This window comes from Tenrec ecaudatus, chromosome X (assembly GCF_050624435.1).
Source record: "Tenrec ecaudatus isolate mTenEca1 chromosome X, mTenEca1.hap1, whole genome shotgun sequence".
NCBI classification, from domain to species: Eukaryota; Metazoa; Chordata; class Mammalia; order Afrosoricida; family Tenrecidae; genus Tenrec; species Tenrec ecaudatus.
The window spans coordinates 90,446,308-90,460,530 of record NC_134548.1 but is presented as its reverse complement, the minus strand read 5'-3'; the positions used below and the strand labels follow the sequence as shown (position 1 = coordinate 90,460,530).

Below are 14,223 nucleotides of genomic sequence, written 5' to 3'. Positions count from 1 at the left end.
ATGATGGTCCCAAAGCCTTCACTCCTGCAGGCTTTACTTCATTATTGTCCACTCTACTTTGAGAAGCAGCTCTTTCTCAGTCATATTTTGAAGACCTTCTGACCTGAGGGTCTCATTTTCTGACCTATGACAATATTCATTATTCTGGTACAGTTCACTAAGTTTTCATTATATGACAATGTTTCCATGTTATACACCACTCGGTCATACATACTGTGATGGCTTGCATTTTGCTGTCATGCTAGAAGGTGTTACTGGTATTTCAAATGCCAGCAGGGCCACTCAAAGTGAACAAGTTTCAGCAGAGCTTGCAGCCTAAGAACAAACTGCAAAGAATGACTAGACTGTCCACATCAAAGGAATTGTGCACTGAAAACTCTATGGATAGCAAAGAGCACTGTCAAATATAATGCCAGCGATGAGGGCCTGAAGTTGGAAGCCACTCTCAAAATACGACTTCAGGACCTTCATTTGCTGATTGAGTTAAACTCAAAATAAGAATGGCTGCAGATATCTATCAATAATTGTAACGAGATATAAGAAGTATGAATCAAGAAAAATTAGAAGTTATCAAAAATGAAATGCATAAAGATCAATAGCCTAAGCGTTAGAGAGCTGTAATGCACTGGTACTGGCCAATTTGAATCAGAAAATCATATAATTTACTATGGCAAGAAGGACAGATTCAAGAGGAATAGTCTTGCATTAATCTTCAAAAAGGACATTTCAGGATAATATCTTGAGTTACAATGCCATGTTATAGGATAGTATCTATCTACATGCAAGAAAATCTAGTCAATACAACTATTATTCAAATTCATGCACTGACCACTAAAGCTGATGAAGAAATGTAAAACTTCTACCAATGTCTTCTATCTGAAATTAGTCAAACAATCAATTTGCATTAATTATTGACAATTAGAATGCAAACATAAAAAACAGAAGTTGGGATATATGGTATTGGTGAGAGAAACACAAGTGAATATTACAGGTTAGAATTTTGCAAGACCAACAAATTTTTTAAAAATTCAAATACCTCTTTTCAACACCACAAAAGGTGACTATATACATGGACTTCTTTTAGGGACCTTTCAACAGTCTGACATAATTCTATTTTTACACAAACTTACACATAATATAAACACAAGAAGAATCATAAATATATGAATATAAAAGATTTAAAGTATTTACAAAACAATCTAAAACAATTGTATATATTTTTAAATATATTAAGCTTAATTCTCAAGAGGAACTGAATGCATGCCTGTCAGTAAAAATACAATGGATAAAAGCGTTTAATTTTGAAATACATATTTCCTATTAGATTATTTTTATTACTTAGTACTCTTATATCCTTGTCAGAATCTTCCAAATTTATATTTCTCTAAAATATTAGTAAATTATCATTCTTTTTGCTTTATTTTGTATATGAAATTTCATTAAGTAAATTTTTCAAATGAGTCCATTTTAAAAAGCATCGAAATAATTGAAAATGATTTTTTAACACCACACCCATGCCATGTGATTTTTATTGTATATTCATATATATATACACATACCCAATATCTCAAAAGGTCTTTATGTTATATGAATATCCCAAATTATTATGAACTTATATTTCACTTACAAGATATCATTAAGTAGTCTTCAGAAGTGCTCTTGATATCATCTTCATCATCATCATCATCGTCGTCATCATCATCTTCAGTTTTTATAGTAACTGTAGAACCAGGAACACCATCAGTTGCTTGAATGACAGTTTCTGTATCTGAATTAGTTACAAGAACCTCTTCTGATACCATCGTGGGAGAGTCAACTCCGGAAATGCAATCTTGGACCACATGTTCTAAGTGTCCATCAGGACCAGTGACAAGGTCAGCAACAAAAACTTGCTCAGGTACCCTAACAGTTTCTGTAATTAGTTCAGAAGTCAAAATGTGATCACCATCATCTTCCTCTAAATCTTCTTCAATGGCAACATCACCTTCAAGGACAGCTTCAGGAACAATCACACCTTCTGTTACTATATCAGTCTCTGTGATGATATCAGGCCCATGGACAACTTCAGCGGCAAGCCCAGGATCAAGAGTTATGCCATCATCTGTGACAATGTCAGAAACTAATACAGCTTCAGGAACCGAGACAACAATATGATCTCCATCGATGTGGGCAGTACCAGCCATTCCAGCCACTAAAATGCAAGCAATTACAAAAAAAGTAAAATTATTCCATTAATACACACACATTTTATTTAGTCAAACAGGTAACAAGTTCCTAATATTAAATAGTCCTAACCAAATACATCAGCAGAAAAATCACTAACAACTTAACTGACAAGAAAATGCTTACTAACCACAAGTAGGTGAAAACAATATTAGTAAAAGTTAAAATTGAGATGTTAAAAATAATTTTCAATAATGTACTTTCAATTAATACATAAAAACCACAATAAGATATTACTACAGACCAATTGGAAGAGAAAAATAAAACCCATGACAGCCTGGCAGTATGGGAAAGGTATAGAAAGTGGGTGTTCATACATGATTGTTGAGAATGAAAAATGATTAACAGCTACTCTACAGAATAGTTTGCCAGAGTTTTACAAGACTAAACATGCACTTAACATACAGCCTAACAATTATACTCGGGTATTATTCCCAAAGAAATTAAAACATGTTTACAAAATAAACCTATATGTAAACATTCATCACAACTTGCAGTAGAAATGATTGTAATAGCAAAGAAATAGCGATAGCCCAATTTTCTTCAACAGGTAAATGGGTACTGTGATAATTCAGTTTGTGTCAACGTGGCTGGGCCATGACTCTCAGTGGTCCAGCAGTTAACACCTAGTAATCCTCCTTGATCTGATCTAACATAATATAATCACAGCCAATCAGTTGTCAGCCTCTACAATGGAATAAGATTAGGGTGGAATTCAATAACCTTACCCAGGCACAGCCCTGCTGCAATTAATTACCTCTAGGGTATGCCTGCTTCCAATATAAGTGGATGCTGTAGGAAAGATTGCTTGCTTTTTTGCTGGGTCTGGATCCAGCACCTGAATCATTAACCTTCAGTTCTTTGGAATTGAGCCAATGGTCTGTCATATTGTCTGCTAACCCTGAGTGTCCTCAATGACCTGTAACCTGTTCATGACTTCTAAAGTCAAAAGCCTTTGGTCTAAAGCCACAAGCCTGTGGGCTGTGATCTTCTGAGCAGCCTCCAAGTCTGCGGTCATCCTGACAAACATCAGACTCCACAGCTACACATGTCAGAAAACTCTAGTCTAATCACTGATCCACATATTAGAAACCTGCCTAGAATTGGACTTGCCCACTTCTACAACCATGAGAGCGATGTTCATGATATAAATTTCTCTCTAGATAAGCACCACTGGTTTTGCTTCCCTAGAGAACCCAGACTAAAAAAGCAACAAATTGAAGTATATCTGCACCTTGGAATCAATACAATTCAGCAATGACAAAAGTGAAGTAGCTACTCAATGAAATTAATTAACTGAACAGCATCTAACAACAATAAAAGGGAGAAATTATTAATACATGCACGAAACCAGATACATTCCCAGAAAACTATGTTGAGTGAAAAACGATATTCGCCAAAAGTTACAATAAACTCTAATGTATAAATGAAATATTTATATGCTCCTGTTTTATAAAATGTATTATTCATTGGGAGTTAATACATATATCATTCCACAATTAAAGCAAATCAAACAGAATTATATAATTGCTACCAAAATAATTTTCCAAGCATTCTTTTTCTTCCTGAACTCCTTGATATCAACTCCCTTCTACCCAACTCCCCACCCTCCCACCTCCCACTGTACCAAGGCCTCAGCGAAATCCTCGGTGTACTTACTGTGCCTACATCAATCCTGGGTTTCATATACCAAAAATCAGAAAAATTAAGTAACACAAATTCATGAGGGTGATCTTCAATGACATAACACTTCTGAGATATACCCAAATATGAACATACAAAACAAAATTAAAACACGGAAAATGTTGAAAACCAGACCAGGTCCACCATGCATCAGTGGGGGATCAAATGACAAAGTTTTAACTGTTCCAGTCAGATTTATGTCTTTGAATCTTCCCATAAGGAAAATTAAAAGAATGCTCTTCAGCTACTTTAAATAAATGAAGTAACATACTGACTGAAATAAAGAAAAGACGATGAAAGAACTCAGGAAAGCAATGTAAGAACAATCTGACAAAATAAATTCAAATAATGGCAAGCTGAGTCAGTGATCTTGCAGAGAAATATCAAGACAAAAACACAAAATCACTCTATAAAAAAGACTTGGAAAAAAGCCACCTGAGAATTCTATGGGACACTATCAGAAGGAATAATTTATGTTTGCTAAACATTCCAGAACAGAAAGACGAAAATGAGAGAGAAAATTGTCTAAGAAAGAAAATAAAAGAAATTCACTGATATTATGTCAGAAGATAACCTAACTATTCAAAAAGCCCACAGAACCACCTCAAACAGATTTGAGCCCATAAAAAACTCAAGATACATCACAAACTTTGTAGCAGCAAAGAAAAGGAAATAATCCCGAAAGCAACATGGGAAAAAATATAATCATCTATAAAGGTTAACCAGTAAGAGAAAGCTCAGTGGAAAACATGCAGGCAAGAAGGCAATAGAAAGATAAGAACAAAAATTTAAGGAAAGATAAAAACAAAATTTTAAGGAAAAAAACTTCCAAACAAGAATCCAACAAAAGTAACCCTCAATTATAATGGAGAAATAAAGACATTTTCAAAAAGAGAAAAACTAAAGGAATTTGTAAAAACAACACCAACCTTTTAAAAATACTAAAGGGGTTTTTTTAGATAAAGAATCAACAACAATAGCAGAGAGCAATCTAACATATAAGGCATGGTTATTGAAAAGTGATGCACAAAGTGAAACAACCCACAACAGTTAAATCAGGGAACTAGAGATAGCATTCTGCAATGAAGACAAAAATAAAATACTAGAGGGAACAGAATAGATGGTAAACAGTGGAACAGGGAAGAAATCAAGTAGATTGCAGTATACAACCAAGTGCCTTAAATGTGGATAGAAAATAATGAAAGCAAACCCCAAAGAAAATAAAACCTAAACAAAAGAAAAAAAATCATAAAAAATCTATTGAACACTAAGATAAAAACCAAAAAAGCAAAATGAGCACATAAAGTTACAATGAACAAAGAAGCCAATTAACCTAAAAGAAATCATACAGCAATAAAACCATAACTCAATAAAATTATTGAATGTAAATGGATTTAAAGACATCAGTTAAGAGGCAGAGATGAGCTGAAAGGATAAGAAGATATGTTACATTACGCTATTTACAGAAAATACATTTCAGACATAAAGATAAAAACAGACCAAAATTCACTAGATGGAAAAAATATATCAAGTTAACAGTAGTTAAAACTGCAGAAGTAGCAATATAAATATCCATAAAATGGACACCAAACTAAAAGTCATCATTAAGAGACAATGCATTTCATTAATAATGATGAAAGCCAAAACTTAAGAAGTAATAACCATAGCAAACACCGATTTCCCAATGAAAGACTCAACATACATTAAATTAAACTCTAGCAAAGTTGGAGAGAGTAGATACTACAATAAACATAGGACACTTCAATACATCACTTTCAAGACAAATCAACTAGAAAAGAAAATCAACAAAGCACTAAACATTATTATTGACTTGTTCTCTTAGACTTATACAAAGCAATTCACTAAAGAAAAGAGTAATATCAATTTTGTCATTACTCATGGAATGTACTCCAGAATAAGGTTAGACCATGCATCAATAAATTTTAAAATATCAAAATACTACAAACTATCTTTTCAGCTCACAATGCTATTACATTAGACATCAGTAATAGAAAGGTGAAGAAAAAACCAATTACATGGAAATTTACTGATACCTTAATTTAAAACCACTAGATTTTGAAGAAAGTGAGTGCAATTAGAAAATTCCCAAAAATAAATGAGACAAGAATACAACATATCCCAAAGCCTATGGGATACAGCAAAAGTACTTCTCAGAGGGCAATTTACATCAATCGGTAAGTGATCACATCAAAAAAGAACAAAAATCAATACCATAACAAAACGCCTACAACAATTAGAACAAGTCCAGCAAAACAAATTCTTAGCTACCAGAAAAAAGGAAATGATAAATATTAGCACAGAAATAAAAGAATTCTAAAAGAAAAAAAAAATCATTCAGACCATAAGTTATTTCTTTGAAGGGATTAACATAATTGGCAAAACACTGGCAAATTTAACAAAGGCAAAGAAGTAACTATTACATATAATAAATGAGAAGCAGACCAATTGAAATAAAAATATATAATCTTGAAATATTATAAAGGATTGCAATCCCAACATGTTTAAAAATTGGAAGAAATGGGACAAATTTCCAGAACCTATATTAAGATGTGATTTTTTAAAATGCTGTAATGGAGAAACTTGGCAATATAGCCTATCAACATATAAAAATCAAACACTTTTGAAAAGTAAGAGGCCTCACAACTGTAAATCAAACAATAAAATTTACAATAAACACACAAGAACATAAACTTTGGAATAAATTTAACCAGAATCACAAAATATAAACAAAGAAAACTATAAGACATTTCTTTGAAATCAAGAGACTTACAGAAACAGAAGAATATCCCAGGTTCAAGGATAGGAAGACTTAATATATTGTCAATATTACGGAAAACACTATAAATTCAATGCAAGTTCAATTCAAATTCTAGCACAGTACTTAAAAGAAAGAAAAAACTGGAAAACTAATAACCCTGTTCATATGAAAAGGAAAGAAACCAGGATAAATATTACTAAAAAAGAAAATAGGAGATCTCTGACTTCCCGCCCAATTTCAAAACCTAATATACAGTCATGATAGTAAAAATAGCTTGGTATTAGTACAATTATAAATATATAGACAATGGATCATAACAGAGAGCACAGAAATACAACTAAGCACCTATAAAACGTGACTGATGATAAAGGACTAAATAAAAGACATTAAATGGGCAAGACAGTCTTTTTAACTTTGAAATGGTACTAGAAAAAAAGTGAACCTCTACCTGCAAAACGACCCATACCGTAGCAAACAGAACGCAAACTCAAGATTGATTAAAGATCTAATAAAAACACTACTAATATGATCATTTAATATAAACACCAGTAATATAATTATCATCATTGAAAATATAGAGATATACTTAACAACCCTAATGTAAATGTAAGGCATACACAACTTATACCACCAGAGTTAAAACACCCACCCACACTGCAAAAAGAAAAGAATGGGACCTCTTAAAAATATGACATTTATCTACATCATAAGACTTTATTAAATGAGTTAAAAAAAAGCAACAAATTGGAGACAAAATTGACAACAATATATCCAATAAAGGGTTAATCTATAAGCTCTATGTAAGTCTGCAATACCTTCATGAAGAGATCACTGAAGATAAGAGTGCTTATACCAAAGGATGCTGAAGGAACTAGATAGATCAGAAAGAATAGTGCCAGACTATCAGAAAGTATAGTGTCTAGGATCTTAAAGGCTTATTTTCAAACAAGCAGGCATCTAACTTAGGTATCAACTAAGTCCACTTAGAAGAACCACACCAGTCTGTGAGTTCCAAGGACTGTAAATAATATATTCCAAATCTAATGGAGGGAATGGCATTAAAGCTTACATTGTGAACACCTGGTTGACAGAAGGCAATGGATGACAGTGGAAGTCCAAAATCCACTTACAGGGTCCACATATGGGATAAATCTCTGATGAATTACTGTAATCATCGTTGAGGGATGTAAACAACCCTGCTACCAGAAAGAGAACACTGTAAATTCGATTATGGCAGGGATAGCGAGGTTAAAATGTACTATCTTCTCATCTGAGCTCCATTTGACCCATCTTAAAGCTGTTAAAGGGGAAATACATTTGGATTAATAACATATAGCCATAATAAACATATTCACCCATCAAAAGACCCGTGAAATATTTCAAAGAGATGAAAAGTGAAATCACTAGAGTAACAATAATAACAGAAAAATTCAATACACAATGCTCAATGAAAGATAAATCAACAAGAAAGAAAATGAATAAGGAAACAGAAGGGCCGAACAACACAATCAAACAGGTAACTTCCTAAATATTTACAGAATGTTACAACAGCAAAAAATAAACATTGTTCTCTGTGTCAGTCTGGGTTGACTAGAGAAACAAATTCACAGACACTCAAACGTGTATAACAAAGAGCTTTATATACAAGAGTAATTGAATATTATGACATCCCAGCTCAGTCAACATCAAGTCCATAAGTCAGTAATTAGTCCAGATATGCCCAATACCAATCTATAAATTCCTCTTCAGACTCACACAATACATGCAATGACGCCAAATCAGGAAGATCACAGGTCAGTGAGTGGAAAGTTTTGTGGATCCAGTGACAGTGGAAGCCTATCAGCAGTGACAAGGGCCTCCACATGGCTTCTTCAGTTCCTGGGCTCTAGTGTAGCTCCATGTGTCTTCTTGACAGGAATGTCTTGCAGGGGGTAAGCAAGCCCCGCCTCCAGTAAACTATTTATTTCCTTAGAGTCTCCAAATGAGGTCATAAAGTTATGACCTGATTGACCGCACAAGACACATAGTATAAAATAGATCAAATGCTATGTCACAAAGCTTGAGAAAATGCAAACACATAAAGATCATTCAAACCATCTTCTCAGACCACTGTGCCATAAAAGTGAAAATTAACACTAGAAAGAGCAAAAACATAAAGACCAACAAATTGAGACAATAACACAATACTCAAAAGACTGGGTTTTTAGCCCATGTAAAAAAAATGGAATTAACAGGTTTTTTGAAATAAAAGAAAATGACTGAACATTATTCAAAAAACTATGCAACACAACAAAACAGTTATCAGAGGTCAGTTTATAGTAGTCAATGCACATATAAAAAAAGAGGAAAAATAATTTTAACACATTTTAACAAAATGCCTCCAACAATTGGAACAGGGAAGACATCCTAAACCCTCCAACAACAGAAAATAAATTAGAGCAGAAATAAATGAACAGGGAAACAGAAAAAGCAATGGGAAAAAAATCAATAAATTGTTCTTTTAAAGAATCAACAACATCGACAATCCACCAGCAAACATAAAAAAACTTGAAGCACAAATGACAATATCTAGAATTAGAGATGAAACAGGAGGCATCACAATAGATCCAAATGAAATAAAAAGAATAACACAGTATTACAAAAGACTATATTCCAACCAATTTGATAATCTGGAAAACATGCATAAATACCTAGACATACACCCTCTACCCAAATTAGCGCAGACTAACATAACAAGCTTATTAAACAGACCCATAAAAGAAATAGACAAGGTCATCAAGAATCTCCCTACCAAAAAGCCCAGAATGGAATGGCTTCACAGGAGAATTCTATCAAGGATTCAGAGAAGAGCTGTCACCCATTCCACATAAACTATTCCAGACTATAGAAAAAGATTGCAAACTCCCAAACACAATCTATGAATCCAGCACAACCCTGATGCCAAAACCAGGCAACGACGTCACAAAAACAGAAAACTACAGACCAACATCCTGCATGAACACAGAAAAAATTCTCGACAAAATTCTGTCCAATATAAATAATATATTGGGACAAAGTGGTATACATACCAGGAATGCAGAGATGGTTCAACATTAGAAAAACATTTAAAGTAATCCACCACATAAACAAGAGAAAGAATAAAAACCATAATATCTTATCATTTAGTGAGGAAGAACCATTTGACAATATCCAACACCCATTCCTAATAAAAGCAATCAATAAGATAGGAATAGAAGGAAATGCAACATAATCCTGGTCCAAATCCCAGTATCATTGTTTAATAAAATGAAAAAACTACCAACTTCATATGAAGAGGGAAAAAGCCCAGAACAAGTAAAGAACTTCTCAAAAAGAACAATGTAGGTTTTACACTACCTGACCTCAAAACATACCACACTGTCATAGTTGTCAAAATAGTCTGGTATTGCTATAATGATAGATACACAGACCAGCGGAGCAGGATAGAAAACCCAGAAATAAAAGCACTCTCCTACAGACAAATTGAACAAAGGGTCAAGAAACATTAAATAGTAAGGGAATGTCCTTTTCAGCAAATGGGGCTGGACAAAATGGATATCCATCTGCAAAAGAATGAAACAGAACCCACACTTCGCCCTCAGCATGAAACAAACTCAAGGTGGATCAAACATCTAAATGTGAAACCCAAAACTATCAGGATTATCATCGAGGAAATTGGAACAAACCAAAGGGTCCTAGTGCAGGGCATACACAGACTACCAGATATAACAAAGGAAGCACATGCAGTGGAAGAAACAATAAATGACTAGGATTTATTAAAAAATAAAAACCGTATGTACATCAAAAGATTTATTCAAAAGAGTAAAATCAGAGTCCACAGATTGGGAAAATATATATAGCAATGACATAATGGACAAAGGACTAATAACTAAAATATACAGAAATCTGCAACATCACAATAAGAAAACAAATCACCATCTTAGAAGGTGGGCAAAGGACCTGAAAAGAAAATTCACAAAGGATGACATTTTAATGGCTATCAAGGAAGGACATGAGGAAATGCTCTTGTTCACGAGCCATCCAGGAAATGTAAATCAAAACAACTATGAGACACTATCTTACGCCCACAACTATAGTGCAATTAAAAAATAAAAACAGAGAAAAAGAGATGCTAGACAGGGTGTAAAAGAAATAAAAAACAGAGAAAGCAAATGCTAGACATACAATCACTGTGGAAAGTGACATGGTGATTACTAAACAACCGGTAATAGGAATGCCATATGTTCCAGCAATACCATTCTGGGCAGATACACCCAGGAAATCAGATGCAGGCTATAAATGGACGTGTGCTCTACCAGGTTCACTGTCCCACAGTTCACAATAGCAAAAGGTTGGAAACAGCCCAATTCCCATCAGAATTGATCATGATTGCAAAACTCATTTTAAAGGCGATTTAACCGTGATGGGGGTGGTGCTCTAAGATAGATGTGGTGCTGATTGTATAGTTTCCCTTGATATGGTTGAACAATTAAACTATTCAATTGTATAACACGTAAATTATGTGCCACTAAAACTACCGGGAAAAAATAGATGAATAGTATGCACCCCTCAAAAAGTGATCAAACCATGAAACAACTCATGACATGGAGGGATCTGAAAAACATCATGCTGAGTGAAGTTAGTCAATCAAAAAAGGACAAATATTGTATGAGTCCACTTATGTAAGGCTAAAAACCAAACTCATGTTTCCGGCCATGCAATCTGCTAACCAAGTCTGCCAAGTAACACAGTAAAGAACCTGATTAGTGCCCAGGAACCATACGCCATCCACTCTATATTAGTATCTTGAAAACCACTCCGCTAGAGGAGACCCCACAGCAACCAGGATCAGATTTTCAAGTTTGCACGGAAAGGAAGATGACCATTTAGTGGCTGTCATCCAAAATGTGATGAGTAACACCCAAACCAGCAGCCATTCCTACCAGAGTGGTAAGTGATACTGATGGGAAAATCAAGTCAAGAGGTGAGAAGGGGAGTGTACACATCCTGGAGAAGACACGTGCATTTCTGTTGGTAGAAATAGGGGGTGAAAAAATGACTGAAATACTTACAAGGACCCAAAGGGAAAAGAAAGTATTCCTGGTATTATGCTCCTATCAGGGCACATGGGACGAAGTTTCTGTACCGCCCCTAGGGCCCCAGACCACGTGACATAGACTACTGGGGTCCTCGTTTCTTTGAGGCACACAATATACTCCAAAAGCTATAACAAAGGGATATAATGTGGAAATCTCACTAAATACTGACCTCTATCTGAAACACACCTGTAGTCCAAGAATTTAAAACCAAAACACATGGTGTGTTGAAGCAAAAACAGCTATAGCAAGTGTACTGAACTGTCATTAGATGAACTTACATTAATTTACTACTTCAATGCCCTACTTGCTTTATCAACATTGTATGATTCTGGCAGACCTAGGTCATACATTGACAATGAATATAATAATAAGTTATACCCGACCACAGGTTTTGTGGACCGTAAGTTTTGTAGCCAGTCTGTGGTTATTGCATCTCCTTTTCTCAATTTGTTTTAAATAGATTACCATGAGACAAATCAATGACACTATAAACAGAAATGCCATATGCTCCAGGGAGATGATCAATAGGTTCTCTAACATAAAATAACAAATATGTCTCTAAGGTGAACCAGAGGCAGATAGAAAATATGGATATAGAAAAGGATTTGGAGCTGGCATATAACTCCAATCTAAGAATAATTAGTTCTTGTAACATGGCCCTGCTCATTACATGCCCTTATGATGGGAACATGGAAGACATGTGTGTCACAGCAGTGTGGTGAAGGAACGAGATGGTGCCATTGGAAAGAATGTTATCTGGGGTCTTAAAAGCTTATTTTCAAACAAGCAGTCAGTCATCTTAAGTGAGACACCAACTAAACCCACATGGAATAAGCAGACCATCCCTGTGTGATCCAAGTATTATAAATAATATAATCCAAATAGGGAATTGTATCAGGGTTTAATTATTGAAATTCTGGTTTGCAGAAGGCTATGGATGAAAATAGGCGCCCAAAATTCATATGCAGGATCAACACATGGAATAAGCCTCCAGTGATTTCCCTCTGATCACAAATGAGGGATTAGAATAGCCCGGTTATCAGACAGAAAGTATTATAGTGAAAATTGTAATCGATCAAAATGAAAAATCTGGCTTGAATAGTTAAAACCTTGATTTCCCTTTTGAAATCTTTTGAGCTCGATCTGGTTTTTATTATTGTCTAGATTTTTTCCAACCTGGGGTTTATCTCTCTTGCAATTTGTTTTTGTTGGCAGCCTTCTCCACTTTCTGTTTTGTATTTTTCTATGTTTGGGGGTCAATGAAACCCAGGTCAGTGAAACTATAACTAGATTAAGGGTTCCTGGGGCTATGACAAAGGAGGTGGTGGGTAATGTGAAACTAGTATCAAGGAGTACAAGGAAGAACATGTTTTGAAACAGATTATACACCTTTTCTTAATATAACTGAACTGTTGGATGGTATGATGTCTGGATTATGCCCCAATAAAATTGGTTTAAAAGAAAATTATCCTTAAAATCCTAGTGAATACATCCAACAAAAATAAGAATATACTGATCAAATGGAACACAATCCAGGTAAGCAAAGATGGTTTAACATTAGAAAAACAATCAATTTAAAGCTCCATATAATAAAACAAAGGGGGAAAATACATGATCATATAGATCTATGCAGAAAACATATTTGATAAAATCCAACAAGCATTTGTAATAAAAAACACTCAGTAAAGCAGGAATAAATGTGAAATTCCACAACATATTAAGTCAAACACACAAATCCACTGACCAATGTAGAACTCAATGGGGAGAAACTGCAAGCATTCTCCTTGTGAACAGGGCAAAGACAAGAATGCCCTTTATTACCACTTTATTCAATATTGTCCTGGAAGTCTTAGTAGAGCTATTAGATAACACATAGAAATCAAAGGTGTACAAATTGACTAAGAAAAAGCAAAACTATTCACGAATGATTCTACATGTAGAAAATTGCAAATTATCCAAATAAAGTGGTTAAAATCATATGAAGTCACCGGATACAAGAGTAACAGAAAAATTAACATAATATAATCAATTCCTGAATACTAACGAAGTGAGTTCTGAAAAGTATGCAAAAACACCATTTACAATAGCTACCCCAAAGATGAAATATTTAGAAATAAATACAACCAGAAAAATAAACAGAAGATATAAACACAGAAAAATATAAAACACTACTACAGAAAATTACAAAACACTACTACAAAAAACTAAAGAGACAAACATAGGTGGAAGAAGAAACCGCATTCGTGGACTGGAAGACTTAATATTGTGAAAATGCTAACACTACCCAAAGCAAAATATAAACAGTGCAACTCCAATTAATTTCCTTCCACCATTCTTTAAGAGATGGCAAAACTAATCACCAATTTTATATGGAAAAGAATGAAACTCAGGATTAGCAAAGCACTACTAAATAGAAACAAG

The 14,223-nt window shown here is 34.3% G+C and overlaps 1 protein-coding gene across 2 annotated transcripts in view; it reads right to left on the bottom strand.

The window, feature by feature from the left end:
• The window catches only part of ZNF711 (zinc finger protein 711), a 51,315-nt gene that overhangs the window by 20,723 nt on the left and 16,369 nt on the right, over positions 1-14,223 (bottom strand). For both annotated transcript variants that reach the window (XM_075538717.1, XM_075538718.1), the window contains exon 4: positions 1,628-2,191. In XM_075538717.1, the coding sequence (XP_075394832.1) occupies positions 1,628-2,191 (564 nt within the window). The remainder of the gene's footprint in view (positions 1-1,627; positions 2,192-14,223) is intronic.